We start from the raw sequence: 25,622 nt of genomic DNA, 5'->3' as shown, positions 1-25,622 counted from the left end.
ATTGAAAATTCAAGTGGCTACTTGTTTTTTTTTCAAGAGTCATGTCTACGGAGTATTTGTGCCGAATTTGTTGCTTTTATTACTTTGTGAAGGATTGTTTCAGTTATCGGCTGTACTACTTCCCCAGATTTGTGCCTCAAAATAATCCTGCGTTGGAGGTCCACAGGCAATTCCTTTGACTTAGTGCTGGGTTTGTGCTCTGACATGCTGTCAACTGTGAGACCTTATATGTTGACAGGTGGGTGTCTTTCCAAATCATGTCCAATCAACTGAATTTACCCCAGGTGGACTCCAATTAAGCTGTAGAAACATCTCAAGGATGATCAGTGAAGAGGATGCACGTGAGCTCAATTTTGTAGCTCATGGTAAAGGCTGTGAATACGTACGCATTTGTGATTTCTTTTTAAATATAAATTTGCAAAAATCTTAAAAAAAACTTTTTCACATTATCATTATGGGGTATTGTGTGTAGAAATTTGAGGAAAAAATGAATTTCATCCATTTTGGAACAAGGTTGTAACATAAAATGTGGAAAAAGTGCTGTGAATACTTTCTGGATGGACTGTACATCCTGGAATGGTGCACTGCAGTGGTGTGTAGAGGCAAAATTGTTAGACCTGATTATCACGCACAAACATTTTTAAAGTGATTGTGTCGGATCAATGAAGATGTGGATTCCATATGAGGCTAAGTGCTTTATACAAACGAGATTGCAGACATGACTAAAAAGAATTTACAAAACGGCCTGTTAAACACCCCTTTGCATTTAGACAATCAACTTTAGTTAACTAAAAGATGGAATCTTTTTAGGCCAAGATACCACACTTCAAGTGATGGCCATAAATATCTGAGTGACATTTGTTGTTTCATGTCTAATCAAATCAAAGTGTAGAGTCAAAGTGTCACTAAAACAACTGCCAATGTCCAGATACTTATGGACCTGACTATAAATTCAACTCAAGGGGTAAGTTAGAAAATGAACATTACATGGCTAAGCTGAGAACAGCGGCGTTTTGGTGAGTGACTCGCAGAGGGAAAAAGATGAGACGATTCAGGCTGAGCTTTGGTGTCCTAGGCGAATATCATGATTCACTTTTATTAAAAGCATCATAGCTACAATTCATCATACATGATGTCTTCAAAAAACAAAAACAAAATACACGCACCAAAAAAAGAGGAAAAAAAAACATTTACATGGTATGTCTGTAAACTTCAAGGCTAGATAAGAATTTTGAGGTAATGCTCTTCAGCTTGCTGGCTAAAAGTAACAAAACGTCCATTTTATTCAAGAAAGTAGCTAAGTAATAAAGGTACCTGATTATTTAACTCTTTAACACCAGTGCATCAACAGGAACAGAGCCAGACAAAATGATTGCAGTACTTATTTGTCATCAATTACAGTTTTTAGTTCTATTTATATGACACTTGTGGTTTTTCATATTGTTTGTGTTATTCGGTTTTTGGGAGAGCGACATTGGAACATTCAAAAGCTGCCTTAGTTATTGCTGTCTCAGCGTTACAGAAAACGAGGACGCCCGAAGAGAAGGTGTTTTCCAGAGCGCCGCTAAGTCACACACGGCCAAACATATGAAGCACCTTCTCCTCCATCGTGCACGTCTCTGCCCCCTGCTGGGCTGGTTGTGGTAGCAAAAAAACAAACAAAAAAAGACCTGGCCGCACAGTTTTATTTCAATGTTCTGTCCAACACCACATGAGGTGCTTGAGCCGGCTTGAAAACCAGCTTTAGGAATGGGCACGACAAATCAAAGCACCACGTGCACTTTTCAAGTATTTTAAGCGTATTCAGTGACCACAGTCAAACTTTACGTTAGACTTAAAAACTTTAATGGGTTTCAGTCGCATGTGGGCCAGGCCTGTGTGTCAGTGTGTGTGACTAGAACAACAGTCTTCAAGAGGTCACTAGGGGAGCAGCACTTCGTGTGAAACTACCAGAATGCAGAGAGGAGGAGGAGAAAAAAGATTTAAAGTGGCAGCAACTTGGGGGAAAAAAGGAAACATCTCCATCATACACGACTAGGAGAATCTGCTCTTTCTATAAAAACTAATACAAAGAACCTGAAACAACGCATTCCTGTGTGGACCGCCACTCCAAATCCATCACAGAAAGAAAAACAAAAATAAAAAACAAACGTGACGGCTGCCACGACACACAAAGACTCAAGACTGATCAAACAGTGTGGGACTGGACTCAACAGTATTGGATCAGCGTCAACAGTGTGCATGCCATAAACACCTGACACAAGCGGTTTGTGTGTGTGTGTTGTGGTAATCAGTGTGTGTGAGACGTGAGCTTTAGGCCTGTCTGTTTCCTGTTTCCTCCTCAGAGTCGACCTGACTCGCATGTGAGAACTCAAACTCTGCTCTGAAACAGAACAGCTAAATGACCTCCATTACCCACAATTCCTTTTGCAGCAGCTTTGTCAGACAGACAGCTGGGTGACTGTGACGCCCTTTTAGACAAATGCATCACCAGCAGGCATTTCTTCTACCTTTGATGAGATGCTGGCAAAAACAAACAGTCCAGACAAAGAGGGAAAAAAAAAAAAAAAAAAATTAGAGCTGAAAGCAGCAACAACAAGCGGAACAGTGACGTCCTGTTTGAGCGATTCTGGGGGAAAAATGGAGATGCACCGTTCACAGTGCACACACGCTGTAACTGAGTGAACGTGACGGTTTCCCTGACTACAACATCAGTCTGAGTTTTAACTTACACACTCACGCACGCACGCACACACACACACACACACACACACAATAAAAAAACAAAAACTGGCCAAAACAGAGTGACAACTAAAAAAGGAAAGAATATATATAATGTTTGGATGTTTCTCGTGGAGTCTGAAGGAGGTCAGAGGGGTGAAAAGTCCAAGTTCAGTCATTTTGTGATTTATTTCAGTCACTCTTGTCCTTCAGTGGAGACGCTGAGGCCTCCTCCTCCTCCTTTTGTCTCGTCCCTCCATCCCCTATGGCTGAAACCTCAGCCTCACGTCTCAAACCCTCCACCGCCTTCCCCTCCTTTTCCTCTGCTAAGTCACAGTCACCTCCTTGTGCCTCCTGCGTAGCCTTCATCATATGCTCTTCCTCCTCCTCCTCCTCTTCCTCATCTCTGCGGGGGTTTGTTGTCATTGTGCTGCCCCCTAGTGCTCCTGCCATGGCGCTCTGAAGCTCGGCCAGAGTGGAGGCTGTTGAAAAGCCAGGAAGACTAAGTCCCCCGAGGCCTGGTGGGAGGAACATGGAGGGGTAGAGGAGGCCAGGGGCCATAGTGGAGAGGAGGAAGGGGTTGAATGCCAAAGAATTAGCAGACATGCCTGCTGCAGCCAACAGGGCGGCAGCATCCCCGTTACTGGAAGGATCAGCTGACGAATCCGCAGTTGCTTTCTGAGTTGCTGCAATATCGGCAGACTTCTCCATTTTAGCTGCACCTCCCTCACCCTCTTTGTCAATCTTCTGCTTCTTTGCCTTCTGCCTGTCTTCATCCTTTCCCTCAGCCTCCTCCTTCTCCTCTTCTCCCTTTGCATCACCATTTTCTTCGTCGCCCTCTCTCTTCCTCTTCAACATGGTTTCATCACCGTCTCCTCTGTCTGTCTCCATCGTTCCATTGGTGTTCCCTGATGATGCAGCAACTGTGGAATTAGTTGCTGTGGCAGCAGCTGTGGCCGTTGCCAGGTTACTACCAAACAGCCCACCTAGACTGAACATGTTGGGGAGGGTGGCGGCCATATTGGGCAGGGTTCCCATACCAGGAAGCATGAGGGGCAGCATGGATGCAGCAGCAGCAGCCTGCTTCGGGTCAGCGGGAGGCGGGAAGGCCATCAGACCAGCAGCCAACTGGAGAGACTGGAGGCTCTGCAGGGAGGACAAGTCCATCCCTCCAAACAGACCGTTGAGCAACAGAGGGTTGATGCCTCCTGCAGATGTGGAAAAATAAAAGTTGTTATTCTTTCAGTTCAAATACAAACTCCACTAAAGCAAAAGCAGCTGAGTCACACTCACTGTGTGGACTGAAGGAAACCAGACAAATGTAGTTCACACCAAAAACATTGTGTGTGACATATGTATCTTTTGGGCATTAGAAAATGTCTACTGACATACAGTCTGTTGCTAATGCTGCAGTTCACAAGCAGCATTAGCAAGGTCTATTAATAAGGTACATAATATTTATCTCCTCTGGTTGGAAACTCGAAGAGCATAACAAATTTTTCGACTTTCGGAGAAGATTGGATACAAATCTGCATTTGGGTTTGGCATAAACATTATGGCCAATGCCCTTCCTGACCTAACTCCAGTTCTACTCTGAACATGCTCACAGTTCCTGATGTTACAAGGCAATCTCCCAACCAAGTACTGATCAGGACCTGTCCAGGGCAGCATGGCTACATCTTGAGCTGACCACAGCACATTTTACTTTAATGACCTGCTGGTGAATTAGTGTGTGTGTGTGTGTGTGTGTGTGTGTGTGTATATAAGTGGTTTGTCAGGACTTTCTTGAGGTGTACCTGCAGATGAAGCGGTAGAAGCCAGCGATGCCTGAGCAGCTGCCTGAGCGGCAGCTGCCGCCTTGGCAATCTCAGATTTGGGTCGTCGCCCCCGGCGTCGAACACCCTCTTCTCTGACAACAGGGCCGGTCAGTAGGCGGTCAAACATAGCTTCTGGAACAAAACCCTGTGTGGGGAGAGGGGTTATGGTGTTAAAAAAGTGCCATAATTTAGCTTCACTTAAATTCCACGGAAAATGTAAATGTATTAAAAAAAAACTGTCATAAGCTGCGAGAAAGTACAAAGAATACATGGATTATGTGCCGAATACTAACAGACTGTTTAACAATGTCCGTCCAGTCAGGTGCAACAGAAAATTCTGGGTTCTCCAAAAGCCATCTGGGGAGCTCCTTCATTGGTGGAGCCATGGCCCCGCCCATCTGAGGAAGAGAATTTTCTGCAGTTATGTTTGAAGTTTGTTAGTAATGACAAAATTCCATTATTTCCTTCACATTTTCAGGTTCTATGCTGCTGACATTGGTAATAAGATACCAGTGCTTGTGTACAAGAGAGCATGTGCTTCTGGTGACAGGAAAATATCCATGTGAATGAATACTGGACAAAGGGGGCTCAGATATATTTGTTCATTTAAAATGTTTGTTCAGACATCCATGAATGCTCATTGATAAATCAAACTGTGCACACTGATGGGCACACCGTATGTGTGTGTGTCAGCTTTATCTTCTCTTCTAGGTAATTCTGTAAAGGCGTAACATGCTGAAGGCAGTGTGTGGGCCATATGAAAATCAATCCAGATCTAAGCTGATTACCTTACGTCCATTCCGTCTGTTGACCACGGGCACTCGCTCATCTCCAGTGAGGGTGTTGATGTCAATCTTGTTTGGGTTTCGACAGCGATGGCGCTTCTGCTTAGGCTTAGAAAACTGAGACAGTATGTCCTCACTCTTCTACATAAGAAAAAAAAAAATGAGGGTGGATAGGAATAACAAGTTTCAAATTAAGACTAAACAATAAAGGAATTAAAAACAAACAACGAAGACTGCAAACTCAAGAGAAAATATAAATCCATGATGAAAAAACAAACGTCTGTGAATTTCCTGGAATTGTGCACACTTCACCTATCCCAAAATATAACTGCATTTATCCAATCCAAGATGATCCCTTCCAACAATTTTTACAAAAATGAGCTGCTCCCCACCCCCCACATTAGTCAAGTGCTAGAAGCCAATCTTTATGTAAGCGTGCGCGCACACACAGCCACACAAAAAACTGAACAAGACCATGAACAAGAAATTCATACAACTGAAAAAGAAAAAACAAAACATGAAAAAAAAAAAAAGAATAAAGAATAAAGATGGTGGCGCATTAAGCTACTGGCAGTGAAAACCAACATTTCTAACTCATGTTTTACAATAAAATGAATAATATCCTTTAATCTACTGGAAAGCTTTTATTGTGAAACATATACAGGAACTAGCCTGTTTAAATGAAGACGACAGTGAATTGTGCCTGAGGGTGATGCTCGTCACTCAGGTCTGATTTTAAAGTGTGTCATATATATATATATATATATATATATATATATATATATATATATATATATATATATATATATATATATATATATATATATATATATATATATATATATATATATATATACACACACTTCACCTTTGACCAATTGTTCTAATGGAGAGACAGGCTAAAAAAATTATGTTCTCTGCAGAGTTGAACTGAAAGGAGAGATTAAAAAAGACAAATCCAGAACCTCAAACTTTACATTCCTCTGAAAGAAAGAGGACCAGGTTTGACCACAGTGAAGGGTTGAAGACTTTGGAATATACAAGAGAACTGAGGTCACGTCAGTGTGTAATGCCGTACTGGTCTGAATCCAGCCATGTCCATGGTGTACGTAGGGTGCTGCCTCAGCCAGTCTACAAGCTCTTTGTTAGAAGCTGCTGAATCTTCTTCTTCCAAACTTCCAGAGGCAACAGTTCCGGAACTGGGGCTCTGTTCAGAGACAGTGGCAGGTCTGTGTGTACGGACAGCATCCTGAACAACGTCCACAGCAGCAACATTGGTCCCATCAGCATCATCCTAAATGTCAAACAGAGAGGAGGAGGGGATGTGAGAAAAGCTCCATTTGATAAAGGTTGTCTTTTCTTTGGAGACAAAACACGTCTGTGTAACAGTAGTCCTGTTATTCTGCTGACTACGACATGCACACCGTACCCCTCCTGCTGTCTTCTGCCCAAGGAACAGTAACTCCAGGCCTTCTACATTTTTCCTGCGGCCTCGTCGCCTCCTCATGATAGGCAGATCAGACTCCAAAGAACCATTTAGCCTGTGTGTAGAGGGCGGAGCTTGCTGCAGTAAATCCATCTGTGTCTTGAGCGAGGGGCTCGTCACCAGCGCAGATGGAAATCCAGCCAATGAGGAAGTGCCTTTGTGCTGATGGTGAACACTCTGAACAGCAAATCAGAGAAGTTTAAGAATTCATGAGTTAATAAGACAGACTGCAAAGAGATCACTGGACAATTAACCTGCTACTTCTGCAAATGACACATACAGCTGTATGTAAAGGTTTGGCCACCCCTGATGATTTCCATGACTTTCCTTTATAAATCAATGGTTGTTTGGATGAGCAATTTCAGGTAAATATATCATATAGCAGACAAACACACTGATAATTTGAGAAGTGAAATGAAGTTTATGGGATTTACAGAAAGTGTGCACTCATTCTTTAAATAAAATTAGGCAGGTGCATAAATTTGGCCACCCCAACAGAAAAAAAAATACATCAATATTTAGCAGATCCTCCTCCTGCAGAAATAACAGCCTCTAAATGCTTCCTATGGTTTCCAATGAGAGTCTGGATTCTGGGTGAAGGTATTTTGGACCATTCTTCTTTACAAAACATCTTAGGTTTGTTGGTTTCCGAGCATGGACAGCCCGCTTACATCACACCACAGATTTTCAATAATATTCAGGTCTGGGATGGCCATTCCAGAATGTTGTACTTGTTCCTCTGCATGAATGCCTTAGTAGATTTTGAGCAGTGTTTTGGGTCATTGTCTTGTCGAAAGATCCAGCCCCGGCGTAACTTCAACTTTGTCACTGACTCATGAACCTTGTTCTCAAGAATCTGCTGATATTGACTGGAATCCATGTGATCCTCAACTTTAACAAGATTCCCAGTACCTGCACTGGCCACACAGCCCCACAGCATGATGAGACCACCTCCAAATTTTACTGTAGGTAGCAAGTGTTTTTCTTGGAATGCTGTGTTCTTTTTCAGCCATGCATACAGACCCTTGTTATGTCCAAATAACTCAATTTTAGTTTCATCAATCCACAGCACCTTATTCCAAAATGAAGCTGGCCTGTCCAAATGTGCTTTAGCATACCTCAAGTGACTGTTTGTGGCATGTACGCAGAAAAGGCTTCCTCTGCATTATTCTCCAGAAAAGGCTTCCTCTGCATTATTCTCCCATACAGCATGTCCTTGTGCAAACTGTGCTGTATAGTTGAACGATGCACAGAGACACTATCTGCAGCAAGATCATGTTGTAGGTCTTTGGAGCAGGTCTGTGGGTTGACTATGACTGTTCTAACCATCTCTTGCTTCAGCTTATCTGAGATTTTTCCTGGCCTGCCACTTCGGGCCTCAACTAGTACTGTGCCTGTGGTCTTCCATTTCCTCATTATGTTCCTCACAGTGGAAACTGACAGCAGACATCTCTGAGATAGCTTTTTGTATCCTTCCCCTAAACCATGATGTTGAACAATCGTTTTCAGGTCATTTGAGAGTTGTTTAGAGGCTCCCATGTTGCCACTCATTACAAGAGACGCAAAGAGGAGAAACATTTGCAAATGGCCACCTTAAATACCCTTTCTCATGACTGGATTCATCTGTGTAAGGAGGTCAAGGGTCAATGAGCTTACCAAACAATTATGTGTTCCAATAATTAGTACTAAATGTATTCAAATCAATAAAATGACAAGGGTGCCCAAATTTATGCACCTGTCTAATTTTGTTTAAATAATGATTGCACATTTTGTGTAAATACTAGAAACGTCATTTCACTTCTTAAATATCACTGTTTGTCTGCTATATGATATATTTAACTGAAATTGCTGATCTAAACAATACAGTGATTTATGAAGGAAAATCATGGACATGATCAGGGATGCCCAAACTTTTACATACAACTGTATGATGGTCACATATATGACCATGATGAAACATAATGATTTATACAACTGTAGCCTCTTAAACATCAATTATAACTGCTTTGTTGTGTGTGACAAATGTTTTTTAATTAGTTTTGTAAGGAAGGAATGAGTCAAGAAAGTAGTCATTCACAGAGTTAAAAATCTACCATACTCAAAATAGCACCACCAACCTACATGTTAGTGGCGAAATATGTTGGGTAACAAGACAGCCAGCTAAGTCTATTTTTCTCCCCCTCAATTGGTTTACATCAACACTTCATTGGATTTAAAGTTAGCTATGGCCAGTTTTATTAATTCCTTTATTAATACAATAATGTCACCAACAAGAGCTCTATTGTGAGCCCATGATATTGATGTTATTCCTTTTTCAATAGCCGTTTTGAAAATGGATTACTTTCATATGATGCAATCATTAAAGGTGCCAAAAGCACTCAGGTTTGACTGCTAACAATATGTTAACGACTTAAGGTTGTAAGAAAAGTAAATTTGCCCTATAAGTCAGCTGTGTCAAACACACTATTTCATTGTTTAACAACACTTTCAGCAGAGTTCATCCATGACGTCCCCTAATGATGTGACTAGTTAGAACGAGATGACTGTTGGTCCTACATAGAATGACTCTGACAATTATAGATTCATTCATTAATTAACAATACCAGCAGATGATCATTTTCCTCCAGTGTGACAAATTGTATTTTTTTAATTTCTATTATTTTAACTATCTTTTGTTTGTTTATCCTAAAGATATTTAGAATATTTTGACCGTGGACCTGCATTCTTCAGAAGATCCAAGTCTTTAGGTTCCTGGTGCTTCCTGTCATACTGTATGGCCGTGAGACTTCAGCTGTGTTCAAACTCCAGGTCAAATGTGGCCCAGATCCCATTTATTGCTAATATGTGAAACAGATCTGATTCCCCCCCCCATAATAGTATGAACACCACAAGCCATATGGGATTTTTTTTTAAACAATTCCAATTTGGGCCACATCCAAATATGGTCCAGAATTAGACACGGGTCTGATTCTGGACCACATTTTGAACAGTCATATCAGAATTCATGCAGCTTTGAACTTGCGCTTTGATGTCTGTTACAAATCTGTGCAGGTGGCAGTCATTGTGTAAATATCACCGCATGAACATCTGTCCACACCCTTGACATCCTGAAATTGTGGATGAAATCAAGTTCAGTTCACGATGTGAAATGTGATGTGATGAGAATTTCCACTTATTCACAGGGCTGTTCGCACACTGACTCCATCAGTCTTCAACACTTCAGTCAACTTACATCTCAATTACTTTTTCTGCATGTGCTACATTAAAAAGAATAATGTCACCAGGACAAAAAGTAAAAAACTGACATGAGCAGTAGACGGGTAATGAGCATTAAGGCCTGCAGTGTGAACATAGTGGTGGATGCTAACCAGTGATTTAAGGCGACAACTGGATGTCTTTGGCACTGGTCTCTTTTGGAGCATCACTTGCATTGTGAGGGAACAAAATATGAAATTATGCATGTGGTGCACTTCTCTAGGCCTGATCCAGCACACAGGTGCCTTAGTGTCGAGGACCCCAGAAACAGGAACCAATCAGAAACCAAGGTGGTTCCAAAGACCAGTGGTTGTGGAGCTGCACAGCACCAGTACCGTCTCAGATCCGACCTGACCTTGGTCTTAGAAATGCTCATAAAAACAACATGACACCATAAGCTTTTCTGAAACTGTTCACAGTTGTGTGCTATTTTGTGGTCTAAATAATTTAAAGGGAAAATAGTCAACAGACTGAAAACAATAAGTGCCTTCATTGTGTCCTTGAAGGAAATAATTTCTACAAAGAGTTATGAACAGTGTGACAGAACCTTAGTGAGGTCGATAGCCTGGTTCTGTGACTCGGCAGCAGCGTGGCTCTCTCTCAGTTGAGCCACCATCTCCATTAGATTACGCCTCTTGGCTGCTCTCTCCGCTTCAATCTCTACCTTTCTCCTCCTCCTCCTCCTTTGACGAGGGACTGCCAGACTCAGAGCAGGCTCCTAAAAAAAAAAAACCCACCATCAATAGTTAAACTCAGCATCGTAGCAGATTCTACTCTTCTCTTCTATTATTGCTCTTTTACAGACTGGTCACAACAATGGAAATTTTAGTTTACATAAAATTACTTTCAGTACTTGATAACAGTCAAACATCCCAACACAAAAATGAAATGTTGAGATTGACTTATAAATTAAAATGATTCACATTACAATGTATTTCTTTTTTGATGGATAAATATGAGCAGTAAAAACAAAGCCATAACTTGGTTTTGTGGTAAATTTTGTTTACAGAAACATTTATAATGGCTTATACTCCTGCCATCTCTTGGCATATGAACACTCACATGAATCTGTGGTGACAATGTTTTTTCATTGCTGGTGCTATAAGCTGTGTGGATGGCAGCCATAGTCAGCTCACGTAAGCTCCGCCTCTGCAGCGGATTCTCGGTTGCTACAGCTGCCGTTGTGCTTATCGTGGAACCATGTCCTGGCAACAGGTTGCTGGGGAAGTCAAAGATGTGGCGTCTGTTGACAGGCCACTTGGCTTTCAGGACAGCCTCACAGATGTTATCCATCCTGTTGATCATCACTCGATCCTGATGCAGAGATGGACAGAAATGAGCAAAAACCCAATCATTGGAGTTCCATCTCAAAGTTCTTTTATAGAATTTGCACAAAATCATCATATGTTGGATTGTCTCCTCATATAAACAAATATGTGCCTGACCTTTGGCCAGAAAGAAAATGCAAAGGTGCGGTCGTGTAACGCCTGCAGTGCAGACATCTCAGACAGGTCATCGGGGCAAAAGCCATCTCTAGTTTCATCGCGGACAGACATGCTCAGAGACGCGATACTCTCCTCATCAAAGTTCTTCTGTTCTGATGCAGCACTCACTACAAGGGGAGAAGAAAAGTCACATGACAACTCTTAATTACACAGCCTTCAAAAACACTGTCATGGGATCCAAACTCATTTTATCCTCTCACCCCTGGAACTCAGACTCATTAAAATCCCAGCAAGTCAAGTGGGAAAATACCAGAAATAGGCCCGTGGATGATTATGGTGCCAGCAATGACAGAGACCAACAGAAACTTGACATCTCTCTAAAACTCAGAGCTCCCATCAACCTCCCACTTTTAAACCATCATTAGTTACGAGTCTAGAAGCATGAAATTAAATAAGCTCACTGACTGAAGGTCTCTACATTGCAGTATACTCAAAACAAACAAAACAGACAAAATTACAGCCTATCCATCCATGCTTTCAAACCTATTCACATTTAGCACTTCATTTAAAAAGGACATTTTCCACAGTTAATTGTTACATCACCACAATGGAGTAGAAATGAAATGCTTGTAGTGCCAACTGCCAGTTTTAATTCAAGGGTTTTAACACAAATATCGTGTAACCCCAAATCAGTATGAGGTGATAGTTTATGGAAAATGCAAAAAACAAATTCTTACATTTACTGTGACTTGTATTTCATTGCAGACAGTATGAAATCAAGATATTTCATGTTTTTTGTGGTCAACTTCATTTCATCTATTAATATCCATTCATACAACTGAGTTCAGAAACAGCACAAAAAATTGGGACAGGACAATTTAGGAGTTGCAATGAGGTAAAAAAAAAAAGAAGAACAAAGCAGATCATGTCAAAAGATGATTGTAATCATGATTTACAAAAGCAGTATGCATGAAATGCGTCTTTGAGGAGCAAAGATGGGCAGAGGAAATGTTTAGAAACAATGTTCCTCAAACAAGGATTTGCAGGGATTTCTCCCTACATAGTGCATGACATCATTAAATGGTTCAAGAAATCTGGATGAGTTTCAGTGCTTAAAAGGTACACCTGCAACCCTAAGGCAAACACCCATGGTCTCCAATCCGTCAGATGGCACTGCATCAAGAATAATCAATCAATAGTTGATATAACCACATGGGCAAGGGATTATTTTGGGAAACCTTTGTCAAGCACTACAATACGGAGTTGGGTGGAACAGAGGCTTAGTGGTTAGCACTGATGCTAACCACTAAGCCTCACAGCAAGGAGGTTGTGGGATCACTTCCCAACCTTTCTGTGTGGAATTTGCATGTTCTCCCCGTGTCTGTGTGGCACTCCAGTTTCCTCCCACAAAAAACACAAAACATTAACTATCTTGGGTTCAGACTGTCTGTAATAAAATAAATGTTGAAGTAAATAAGATTCACTGCAGCCCCCCCCCCCCCCCCCCCCCCCCCCCCCCCAAATTACCATCCCACCCCAATTCTTCTGATCTGGGGTTGTATTAATCATTTAAGAGTTATTTTCATACATAGTCTATCCATTTTCAGAACAACTACCTGGACAAATATAAGGATTTTTTTTTAACACCTAGGGGATGGATGCATGAACATAGGCAGGTCTCAAAAACTGATGTGACTGTGCAAGGAGAAGTTGACTGTGCAAAACCACCAAGGCAACTCTGAAGGAGATATAGGCTTCAATGGCAGATTTACCATACAATCTGCATTTCTTAATGATTGATAAATACCAGTAATTTTCAGTAATTTACCAGTATATAGCGGGTAACATAGGTATTCGGGCATCAGGTAAGGATGCCCTGTGGGCGCCTCCCTAGGGAGGTTTTCCAGGTACGTCCATCTCGGAGGAGACCCCGGGGAAGACTCAGGACTAGGTGGAGAGATTATGTCTCCACACTGGCCTGGGAACGCCTTGGGATCCCCGAATCAGAGGTGGTCAATGTGGGCTGAGAAAGGGAAGTCTGGGGTCCACTGCTAGAGCTGTTGCCCCTGCGACCCAATCCTGGATAAGCGGTTGAAGATGAGTGATGAGTAAAATAAGTATTTAACAACATGTCACCATTTTTTTCAATAAATGTATTTCGAAAGGTGCTACTGCTGTGAAATTTTCACCAGATGTCAGTAACAACCCAAGTACTACACATATATAAAGAAACAAAAACAAACATACAGAAATTAAATTATGTGTAATAATGTGAAATGACAAAAAAATATTGAACACATGAAGAAAGTAAGGTGTAAAATTAAGGAATGGAAAGCCAAGACACCAGCTGAAACCTATCAGTAATTATAAAGTAATCCTGCCCTTGTAAGTATAAATTAATATCAGCTTGTTCAGTCAAGGCCTAAAAAAGGCCTCTCATTACCAAGGTGTCACGCAAGAAACATCTCATGATGGGTAAAAGCAAACAGCTATCAAGATGTTCACAACTTTATTGTTGGAAAACATATTGATGGTGTTGGTTACAGAAGGATTTCTAAACTTATGAATTCAGTGAGCACTGTGGGGCCATAAACCGGCCACAACCAGGTGCTCCTTCCAAGAGTTCTGATAGAGAAGTGAAATACATTAGCAGAACTGTCCAAGAACCAAGGACCACTTGTAGAGAGCAGCTAAAATGTTTCAATGAAAACAGTAAGGAATACATAACCACCATATCCTGTATGCACACTCACCACACAAGACTCCACTGATGGAAAAAAAAAAGCATGTTGAAGCCTGTTTAAAGTTTGCTGCACAACATTTAGACATGCCTGTGAAATACTAGGAGAATATACAACCCCTGGCAATAATTATGGAATCACCGGCCTCGGAGGATGTTCATTCAGTTGTTTAATTTTGTAGAAAAAAGCAGATCACAGACATTGACACAAAACTAAAGTCATTTCAAATGGCAACTTTCTGGCTTTAAGAAACACTATAAGAAATCAGGAAAAATAATTGTGGCAGTCAGTAACGGTTACTTTTTTAGACCAAGCAGAGGGAAAAAAAATATGGACTCACTCAATTCTGAGGAATAAATTATGGAATCACCCTGTAAATTTTCATCCCCAAAACTAACACCTGCATCATATCAGATCTGCTCGTTAGTCTGCATCTAAAAAGGAGTGATCACACCTTGGAGAGCTGTTGCACCAAGAGGACTGACATGAATCGTGGCTCCAACACGAGAGGTGTCAATTGAAACAAAGGAGAGGATTATCAAACTCTTAAAAGAGGGTAAACTATCACGCAATGTTGCAAAAGATGTTGGTTGTTCAGTCAGCTGTGTCTAAACTCTGGACCAAATACACACAACATGGGAAGGTTGTTAAAGGCAAACATACTGGTAGACCAAGGAAGACATCAAAGTGTCAAGACAGAAAACTTAAAGCAATATGTCTCAAAAATCGAAAACGCACAACAAAAATGAGGAACGAATGGGAGGAAACTGGAGTAAATGTCTATGACGGAACTGTAAGAAACTGCCTAAAGGAAATGGGATTTACATACAGAAAAGCTAAACTAAAGCCATCATTAACACCTAAACAGAAAAAAACAAGGTTACAATGGGCTAAGGAAAAGCAATCGTGGACTGTGGATGACTGGATGAAAGTCATATTCAGTGATGAATCTCGAATCTGCATTGGGCAAGGTGATGATGCTGGAACTTTTGTTTGGTGCCGTTCCAATAAGATTTATAAAGATGACTGCCTGAAGAGAACATGTAAATTTCCACAGTCATTGATGATATGGGGCTGCATGTCAGGTAAAGGCACTGGGGAGATGGCTGTCATTACATCATCAATAAATGCACAAGTCTACGTTGATATTTTGGACACTTTTCTTATCCCCTCAATTGAAAGGATGTTTGGGGATGATGAAATCATTTTTCAAGATGTTAATGCATCTTGCCATAGAGCAAAAACTGTGAAAACATTCCTTGCAAAAAGACACATAGGGTCAATGTCATGGCCTGCAAATAGTCCGGATCTTAATCCAATTGAAAATCTTTGGTGGAAGTTGAAGAAAATGGTCCATGACAAGGCTCTAACCTGCAAAGCTGATCTGGCAACAGCAATCAGAGAAAGTTGGAGCCAGATTGATGAAGAGTACTGTTTGTCACTCATTAAGTCCATGCCTCAGAGACTGCAATCTGTTATAAAAGCCAGAGGTGGTGCAACAAAATACTAGTGATGTGTTGGAGCGTTCTTTTGTTTTTCATGATTCCATAATTTTTTCCTCAGAATTGAGTGATTCCATATTTTTTTCCCTCTGCTTGGTCTAAAAAAGTAACCGTTACTGACTGCCACAATTTTTTTTCCTGATTTCTTATAGTGTTTCTTAAAGCCAGAAAGTTGCCATTTGAAATGACTTTAGTTAAAAAGTCTTACTTTAGAAGTAAGTTCATAGTAGAAGAGGTCCACAGAACCTCCAAGATTTGATGACTGTTTTATGTGGAAGAATGGACCAAAATCATACTTGAGATGCATGTGTCCCTCATACAGGAGGTGTCTTGAAGCTGTTATTACCAACAAAGGCTTTTGCACGAAGTATTAAATTTCAGTAAGTGTATTCAACATTTTTTTTCCGGTGTCATTCCATTTATTACACAACTTAATTTCTGTACTTATTTGTTTTGGTTTCTTTGCATGTGTGGTTTACTTTGGTTGTTACTGACATCTGGTGAATATTTCATGTTGGTAGGACCTTTAGAAATATGTTTACTGAGAAAAACATGTTCAATACTCATTTTACCCACTGTGTGTGTGTGTGTATATATATATATATATATATATATATGTGAGAAAAATCACCCTTATGTTTCATTTGTCAAATTAAGAATATGAATGGATGCAAAATGGGCAATGCAATGTTTTTGATAAATCCCTTCAACTAAAGATGGATGGCCACATTACCTACACATTTTGATTGTTGTATCATTTTGCCGGTGTACAGAAGCAACATTCCAAAAAGGCATTGTTCAAATACTTATAAACCAGGCTATGTATGGAAACGTTTTGTGCAACCTATGTTTCTTCATTTTGTTTTGCTTAAATCAGGTTGTTTTTAAAGGCATAAGCTGCATCAGGTCTAAATGGATTAGTGCCCTATTACTAACACATTATTCACATATGCTATTCTCCTTGAGCTCAACAATTAGCTTCATGGCAACAGCAAAAGTAATGACATTTCTATACCTTCAGCCTGTGAAGACTTCTCTGATTTGTCATCTTCATCCATCCTCTCATCCTCTTCCTCCTCTGGGCTTTTCCCGATGTCAGCTGAATTTGGAGATTTTGGAGATTCTGGGATCTCCTTCTCTTCATCTTCCTCCTCAACCACCCTGTGGTCAGGCTGTGCTTTCAGTGAGGCATCATAAGAGCCTGAGAGTTCTGTGGTCGCCTCCTTTTGCTCCTCAAGAGGGTCGGCAACAATCAATGGCTTCTCTTCCGTCAAGTCTTTGTCTTCTGCCATGTTGCAGCTCTCTCCTCCTTCACTGTACTCCTCTCTAACCTTGTCCTGAGCCTCTTTTTCTACTTTAAACAGACATATCTTTTCTTCCTTCACCTCCTTCCTTGGTAAAGCATTAGCCTTGTCATTCTCTTCTTCAGTCTGTCCTACATTTTCCTTCTGCTCGTTGGGACTTTCAGTCTTGGTACATGGAATGTCATTGGTTTCTCCTTCCTCTGCCTCCATTTTTATTTGTGTTTCTACTTTAACGTCTTCAGCGTTCATCTTCTTTCCCTCTCCTTCCTCATTTTTAATTGCATTAACAGCAATTGTGGCAGCAGCTGCAGCGCTTGCCAGTTCTGCAGGGGTTAGGAGAGGTATAGGGTTGCTTTCAGCTGCTACCATCCCAGGTTTGGTGCCATCACCCTGCAATCCTATGGCAGTGCCAGCCCCTCGTTGGCTGATAAATCGCTGATGCGCTTCCAGAAAGCTCAACGTGGGGTCGTTTAAGATGTGATAATCTGTCCGGCTCACACCATGTTTAGAGGCTCCTATGAGAAGGTCCCGGTCATGACGACCACATTCCCACCACTCTGGAAGGTCTGGTGAGGGCTGACAGAGCTTCAGGCGTTCAGAAAGCAGTGGATGGGGAAGGATTTGCTCTCGAATCCTGCAAAGCAGCTCAATGCGATACAGGGTGCGAGAAGCACGTTCCTCTGTAATTGGGTCGATGATCAGGGTTGGGTCAGCGAGTTCTGGAGAAAGAAGTAAAAGGTAGTTGCCCAAACATAAACTGAATTACATATTTGTCCATTTTGTTCTAACTAACAAACTCTTTAAACAAAGTTTAGATAATTGTTCACTAAAATGTCATGTCACACTATTGTCACAATAAGAGATTTTTTTTGTGACTCAAGTAATAGACAAATGGCATTTTTCTGCTTAATACAGATCTTCAGCATATGGTTGTACCCCTCATACCTGCATCAGCCTTGACTTGCATTCGACACACCCTTTTACACATGGCAATGAAGGAGTAGTAATACTTTTCCAAACTCTCGTCAGTTTTTTTGTCCAGTCTGGCAAAAGCCCTGAACTGTGTCCAATCAAATTTCTGGTGTTGTGTGTCAAAAACAACTCCAAAGGTGGATATGACCCGATAGAAATCAGCCTCCTCACGACGAGTCCACCTAAAAGAGAAAAATTGGCAAAAAATAAAGTAATATGCAAGAACTGAAAAACACTAGTGCTGTACCACAGTGATTTTAAACTGTTCTCAAGTTAGCAACATCATTACTTTAAAACCCTTTCCTTTGAAAACTTAACTTGATTAAAATACAACTTGATGCAACATGCTGTTGGCACCATTTGTGCTTCGTCTCCACTATCATCTCTTCTAAACAACTGTACTTTATATAGTAGTAAGTCCCTTCGGCTGCTCCCTTGTTTGTACTCGGGGTCGCCACAGCAAATCCAAGGTGGATCTGCATGTTGATTTGGCACAGGTTTTACGCCGGATGCCCTTTATAAGTGATCAATACCATTACATTGTGGACAACCTCATTCTTTTGCTCAATTTCTTTTTACTTTTTTATTATTACTATTTTTCATAATCAAAGGTTATTTTTCATTTACCGATACTGTTCACATCAATATAACAATTCAGTATTTTATTTTAAAATATTTAAACATCAGACACCTTGTTTTTAATTCAGGACCACAACAAAAAGCTTGTTGTTATTGTTCTTCAAGGTGTTTTAAAAATGCAAAGCAAGGTGGTATTTAGGTTTTTTGGTGATCCCATCTGACTTATAAACACTGATCCGATCTAAACTATGAGTTGTTTGATCCATTACACCCCTATTAACCAGGTCCAGCACTAGCTGTGGAAAAAGTTACATAAAAGGTTACATAATGTTATATTGTCAACTTAGATGACCCTTGAAAATCAAGTTTTATTCACTGATGCAAAGGCCACATTATTAAGAAATCTGTGCTCAACCTTTGATCTGCAATGTGTTGTGTGGGCCGCCAGAAGAGGAGGTACTGCTGGCCCACCACCAGAGGGCGCCCTGCCTAAAGTGCGGGCTTCAGGCAGGAGAGGGCGCTGCCGCCATGGACACAGCCGGGGGTGACAGCTGTCGCTCATTACCTCTTGACAGCTGTCACCCATCTACTCAACATCATCTCACTCCATAAAGACCAGACGTCATCTCCACCTCGTTGCCGAGATATCATACTTCATAGGAGGTACTACTCTCAGCCTTTTTTTGAGATTTATAAATCTGTGATTGTGAGTGTTTGCAGGAGAACCGGTCGTTTTGGTGGAGGCTGTGCATGACGGCGCTCCTTTTCCTCTGAGACCACTGCAACGTGTTGAGTGAGAGGTGGAGGTGGCATTCCCACCATTGTTGTTACTGGGTGTACACACACCCACACTTGACTGTCTTTGTTCTTCGCCAGCAGTACCAGATCCGACAGTCGGGGACGGTGATCACCTGGGAATTCGGGACTTGGCGGCTCCAGTATTCACCAGGTTCTGGGGCGGCGGAAATCGTGTGGTTCCGGCTCTTCTCAGGACAGACGTCTTCTATCCTCGAGCCTGCCCACACGTCACCTCTGTGTATTGACTGTTATGATATTCTGTGATTGTCTGTATGTTCGTTGTGCACATTCACAACATTAAATTGTTATATTTTGGCTCATCTATTGACCGTTCATTTGCGCCCCCTGTTGTGGGTCCGTGTCACTACACTTTCCCAACACAATGTTTGTAGAGCTCATTCTATATATTTTTTTTTTTAAGAAAAAAGCTGCTTCTGGTGTAGTCTTAGCTTTTTTGAAGCAATCTTAAAATCCATCTCATTACCATCTCCAAAGGGAGGGTGCTTTTGTCTACGTCTGGCATTTATGTGTGTGTGTGTGTGTGTGATCACTTGAGAGAACCATGGAACTTTTCAGCAAAATAATTTTTGCCATATGATCTAGGATGATGTCAAGGTCGAGACTCTCTACTTTAATTAATTGACAAAGAAAGCAAACAGTTCAATTTTGTCACCACATGAAACTATACATGACTTCATAAATATTACAATGAGTGAAGTGACACTACCTTTGTCTTCTTTCTTTGTAGTACATGGCTCCATCAGTCATGAGGGTGGTAGCTGCCATTACTGGTGATGCCTCTGCCAAAAACTGGCCACCTTTTGCAAAATATGGAGTTCCCTTAACAAGATATGGGCTTGCTTCAGTAATGAACACCCCTGTTCCTTCTTGGATAAAATTTGCCCCTCCTGTCTCAGGAACCATGGTGATGGAAGGCAGAAACTCCCTGCGTCGTCGTCTACGTCCATCAGGCCGATTGAGGGCCTCCTGGCGGAGCTGCTCTCTTCGATTGGAGCGCTGGTAGGCTGTGATGAGGCGACGTAGGCGGGCAGTCAGAGCTGAAGCTACTGGCCAGTAAAGGCGTTCACTGAAATCAGAGGCACCACCACTTTGAGGCACCACTTGAGTATTTCCAGTGGATTTGGCTACAGGAAGTGAAATTAGACAGTAAAAAGGGGGGGGTCAATACGTTAGTGTACAGCTTCTCTTTTTTTTTTTTTGTCAGTGGTTAATTGTTTATTAGGAAAATTTTGGGATAACTGTTTTTGTTGCTGTTCACATTGTAAGTTATATAGTTTTTAACAATACAACTGCCACTTGTTTGTGTGCTTAAGGTAAATTAATCTTTTGGTCTTGTTGGCTTCACATTTTTACCTTCTGGATCACCCTCCATGGTATCATCCTTGTCATCCAGTGGAGAGTTTGTAAAGTCATCCATATCATCTTTAAACTGCATACGCAGTGGCTTATACTCTGGATCCTCCTCCTCACTGTACAGGGATGAATGGAAAGAAGATAAGTAACAGTGTATGAAGGGGTGAGAAAAGTAGATCCGGAGGGCAGAAGCTGAAATGGCATGGAAACATTTAAGAAAAACCATGCAAATATATGCATGTTTTATTTTTTTCTTGCAATTGTTAAAAATATTGAATACATTTACAACTTCTGAGCTTCATGATTCAGAATTGGACTTTCAAATGTCAAATGTGCTGTGAATCATGTTGTTAATTGTCAACTATTACATAAATTAAGGCTATAACCAATTGTCACCCCATTGTCACATGCATGATTTTTGACCATGGTTAAACAACATCAAAGTTCTCATTGTGAATCTTAACCATGTCCTATACATGAATCATCTCACAAGACTTCTCTATAATAACAACACAACATTATTATGAGGTAGAAGGTGATTCAGCATGATTGAAAAAAGAACCACCATGATTTAGCACACCTTCAAAACTCTGGACTGCCAAATATGAAGCTATGAGGAAACAGGATTGTTCACAATGCAACACAGTTTTATGCAAAAGTAGCATGACAACTGAGCCAGAAGCCCAACTTGACATATATATCCAAGAATGCCCAGGACTGCATTCATGATGGCGACAAGACAATCCATGGTAACATCTTGGACTGTCATGAATAGTCAAGATGGTTCAAGACACAATCAAGAACATTCCCAAGACCCCATGATTTGACAGTAGTGGTGGTGGTGTTGTAGTCAAAAATCATGTATGTGGGAACAAAACTTATTTTAAATAGAAATTAAGGAGATTATTTCTTAGTTAATTGAAAGACTTGTGGCCTGACCAGGGTATACCCCGCCTATCACCCAGTGACTGCTGAGATAGGTTCCAGCCCCCCCTGTGATCCTTAACTGGAATAAGATTGTTTGGAAAATGAATGCTTGCTCAGTGCAGTGGCGTCTAATTTCATAAATGCCAAACAGAATGAGGGTGTCACTGCTACCACAGACTCCCCCTATCTAATTTCACATGTCAACAAGTTGCTGTAATTAGGAGGTATGAAAATATACATCCAGTTGACCAATTGTGAAATGCGGCTGAAACCACTATTTTAGTCTATAAAATGTTGGAAACATTTATAAAAATAAGATGTAAGATGACTAGTGAATAACAAAGGTTTTAATAGCGGCAAGTTCTGTATTTTACCTTGACAACAATCTAAATAATTATTAGTAGTGTTTTCCATCAATCAATGAACTATTCAGCTCAACAGAAGCAAAAGCCACACAATTCCTGTTTTTTTTTTTGTTTTTTTTTAAGATTGTTTGCCTTGACAGTGTACTTTTTCATATCTGGAAAATCAAGATTACTGGATTTGTTGTATCCTACAATGGATGACGTTGAGACTGGAACATGTGGGGGGAGGTGGAAGCGATCAAACAGACTTGAGACAAGAAAAAAATGACAAGGTTGGAGAAGTAGCATGATGTCTGCTCTCTTACCCCTCTACACCATCTGTCATCATGTCAGAGCCCCTCTGCTCAGCGGCGATAGCCTTGGCGTCAGGCATGCCCACCCGCTCCAGGAAACAAAGGGAAGAGTCGGCTCGCATGGAGTTGTACTTCTCATAGCCTGGCGACAGAAAGGGACAAGGATGGCACAGAGATGAGAGCAACACAAACCTTGCAGCTCAGGCCTGAGGGGTGAACAGGCTGTAAACTGGTTTTCAATCAGCATGTCTGTGTAGGTTCAAACAGTGCTGTGTTCTCAACTCCTAGAAAGATGCAGGACAAACCTGATTTCTAGAGTTCACAGATGGACACGCTGCCACAAACTCAGACACACAGAGCACCCGTATCAAAAGGACAAAACAGCAGCATCAGGGCCAAACCCAGATATGAACTGCTGACAAAACTGTGTGCGACTCTGGACGGACTCTTTCCTTCATCCTACATATGTGTGTGTATGTGTGTGTATGTGTGTTTGAGTGAGACCGAGAAAGAGAGAGAGACCTTGAATGCTGGCTTGTGTGAGAGCCGGGTGTGCGCGTTTGTCCGTTAAGGGCATTCAGGCAGAACAGATTAGAATGTGCAGACCCAACTGAGACACAACAGAAAATGGAAGATGGAGGGAGAAAAGTGAAGTGGAAAAAAAAAAGGAATAGCTGAGAAGAAACCACGGGCAAGAGGTCAAAAGAGTAAAGAACCAAAATGGCAAAGCAGAGCGACATAGGACAGGGACAGTGGAAAAAATGGAGAGCAGAGAACATAAAAAGACAGGAAGAAGTGCAGAAAAGACGGACGCAACAGATTAAGGCAACACTAGACCTCCTTGCCAGCTTTTCACTTCATCTCTCCTTCCTATTCTCTCTCTCCACCACACTTCTATTAAGAAAGATGTGATGCATCACACACAGCTCAGTGCTCACAGCCAAGCGTTCATCAGGGCTTTTACAGGCCATCAGTCAATGGGGTGTGCGAAGCGCTGTGTGTGTGTGTCTGGGTGGCATTACTCGTGAGGATAATGATTAACTATGGCTGAGGCCAATTGCATCGCCGTGTGTGTGTGTGTGTGTGTGTGTGTGTGTGTGTGTGTGTATATATATATATATATATATATATATATATATATATACACCCAGCCTGGTGTTAACTGAATCATAGAGGGTGACGATGATGAAAAAAATTACGACAATTACAGAATAATAGGAACGAGAATCTCCATCACATGATGCTTTGCCTCAAGGGAATGTGACTAGGAGTCTTATCTTGACATACAATACACACCCCAAAGACAGACCACTAGCAGAGGAACACACCTCTCACATTCTCCAAAAGCCCCACGAGCTAACTGAGAAATTAACCACTGTGGAGTGTCAGTCAATTGAAATCAGTTTTTTAAAAGACAAAATAAAAGAGAAAACCTTTTATCTAACTTAATTTCAGAGTGATTTTTAAGACCTGCAAAATAAAGTGCAACAAACACACAAACAATCCTTAGCAATGGTGAAAACTGGTTATCACTCACATTCCTGATAGTACACTGAGCTTGCCAGCTGGGTACCACCATCACCATAGCAACACCAATCAACTGGTAGCAGCAGCAGTGGGACATGTTTGCGTTTCACCCAGTTTGAATATTACACGTGCAAACTATATGACCGCTTGTATGATTCTTACTCTGCAGGACAATACTGCAGCCTCTAAGTGAGACGATGTCTGGAAACATCAATGCTGCATTTATCAAACATACATGTGGTCATGTACGTGCACGGAGTGCATGATTCTTACCGTGTTTGAAGACACCGATGAGCAGAGATTTGTCAGCCTCACCATCCCACCAATCAGCTGGGACCTCTGCATGGAAGGGCTGGGGAATCCAGATATCCAGCTCACTGTCATGGAGATGAAGAACATCACATTGCTGATAACTGGACTGTGTGCAACTGCTGCCTAAACCGTTTTCACTTTTCTGTAGTTCGTGAAAATCACTGTCACATTTCAAATCAGAGACAAAGCAAAGGAGAGTGAAAATCAGATTATGCACCATTTGTGTTGTGAGAATATCAAAATTGTAACACAACCATAATATTTATGTAATATTAATGTGTAGGCAGACAAATTTGACCATGTGTAATAATCAGGTTATAGTCTTGTTCAGTTAGGTTGCGTAGCAGTGCCTGGAATTCATGGCATTCCCAATAAGATGATAGACATTACAGTCTGCTGAGACATAGGTGCAATAAAGACATTAAGGATGTGTTGTTCAAATCCTGCATGGATTGGTTGATGAGAAAGGTTGTGGGGTCCAGCGATCTATGCCATTAAAGTAACAATCACCATTCTTGACTTTGCAGAATCAATGGATTTCCTGGTTGCCTCTCACAAGAAGTCAAGTGAGAATACCGGGAGTATAGATTTGCAGGTGCCCTACAATGCTTCCAGAAAGTATTCACAGCACTTCACTTTTCCCACATTTTGTTATGTTCGAGCCTTATTCTAAAATGGAGTAAATCCATTTTCCCCATCAAATTTCTACTCAACAACCCATAATGACAACATCAAAAAAGATTTTTTTTTTATTTTTGCAAATTTATTGAAGACAAAAAAATACTTTGTTGATGCACCTTTGGCAGCAATTACAGCCTCAAGACTGCTTGAATATGATGCCACAAGCTTGGCACACCTTTCATTGGGCAGTTTTGTCCATTTCTCATTGCAGTACCTCTCAAGCTCTATCAGGTTGAATGGGGTGCACCGGTGCACAGGCATTTCAGATCTCTCCAGAGATGTTCAATCGGATTCAGGTCTGGGCTCTAGCTGGGCCACTCAAGGACATTCACAGAGTTGTCCTGAAGCCACTCATTTGATATCTTGGCTGTGTGCTTAGGGCCATTGCCCTCCTGAAAGATGAACTGTCACCCCAGTCTGTGTTCAAGAGTGCTCAGGAGCAGGTTTTCATCTTGGATGTCTCTATACATTCCTGCATTCATCTTTCCCTCAACCCTGCCTAGTCCTGCTACTGAAAAACATCCCCACAGCATGATGCTGCCACCACTGTGCTTCACTGTAGGGATGGTGCCTGGTTTCCTCCAAACATGACACCTGGCATTCAGGCCAAGAGTTCAATCTCTGTTTCATCAGACCAGAGAATTTTGTTTCTCATGGTCTGAGAGTCCTTCGGGTTTCTTGGCAAACTCCAGGCAGGCTGCCATGTGCCTTTTACAAAGGAGTGGCTTCCATCTGGTC

General features: G+C 41.4%; 1 protein-coding gene across 1 annotated transcript in view; it reads right to left on the bottom strand.

Moving 5' to 3' along the window:
* Nucleotides 1-1,062: 1,062 nt before the first annotated feature.
* chd7 (chromodomain helicase DNA binding protein 7) overlaps nt 1,063-25,622 on the bottom strand; it is a 174,418-nt gene continuing 149,858 nt past the window's right edge. Inside the window, 15 exon segments of the mRNA XM_034182411.1 lie at nt 1,063-3,929; nt 4,518-4,683; nt 4,832-4,936; nt 5,327-5,464; nt 6,402-6,617; nt 6,753-6,986; nt 10,612-10,782; nt 11,127-11,378; nt 11,510-11,676; nt 16,768-17,775; nt 18,002-18,210; nt 20,133-20,550; nt 20,780-20,895; nt 22,377-22,506; nt 24,165-24,268. Of these exon segments, the coding sequence (XP_034038302.1) occupies nt 2,914-3,929; nt 4,518-4,683; nt 4,832-4,936; nt 5,327-5,464; nt 6,402-6,617; nt 6,753-6,986; nt 10,612-10,782; nt 11,127-11,378; nt 11,510-11,676; nt 16,768-17,775; nt 18,002-18,210; nt 20,133-20,550; nt 20,780-20,895; nt 22,377-22,506; nt 24,165-24,268 (4,450 nt within the window). The 3' untranslated portion in view covers nt 1,063-2,913.

The sequence above is a fragment of the Thalassophryne amazonica genome, chromosome 12, assembly GCF_902500255.1.
Source record: "Thalassophryne amazonica chromosome 12, fThaAma1.1, whole genome shotgun sequence".
NCBI classification, from domain to species: Eukaryota; Metazoa; Chordata; class Actinopteri; order Batrachoidiformes; family Batrachoididae; genus Thalassophryne; species Thalassophryne amazonica.
This window is presented reverse-complemented; position numbering and strand designations above follow the sequence as displayed.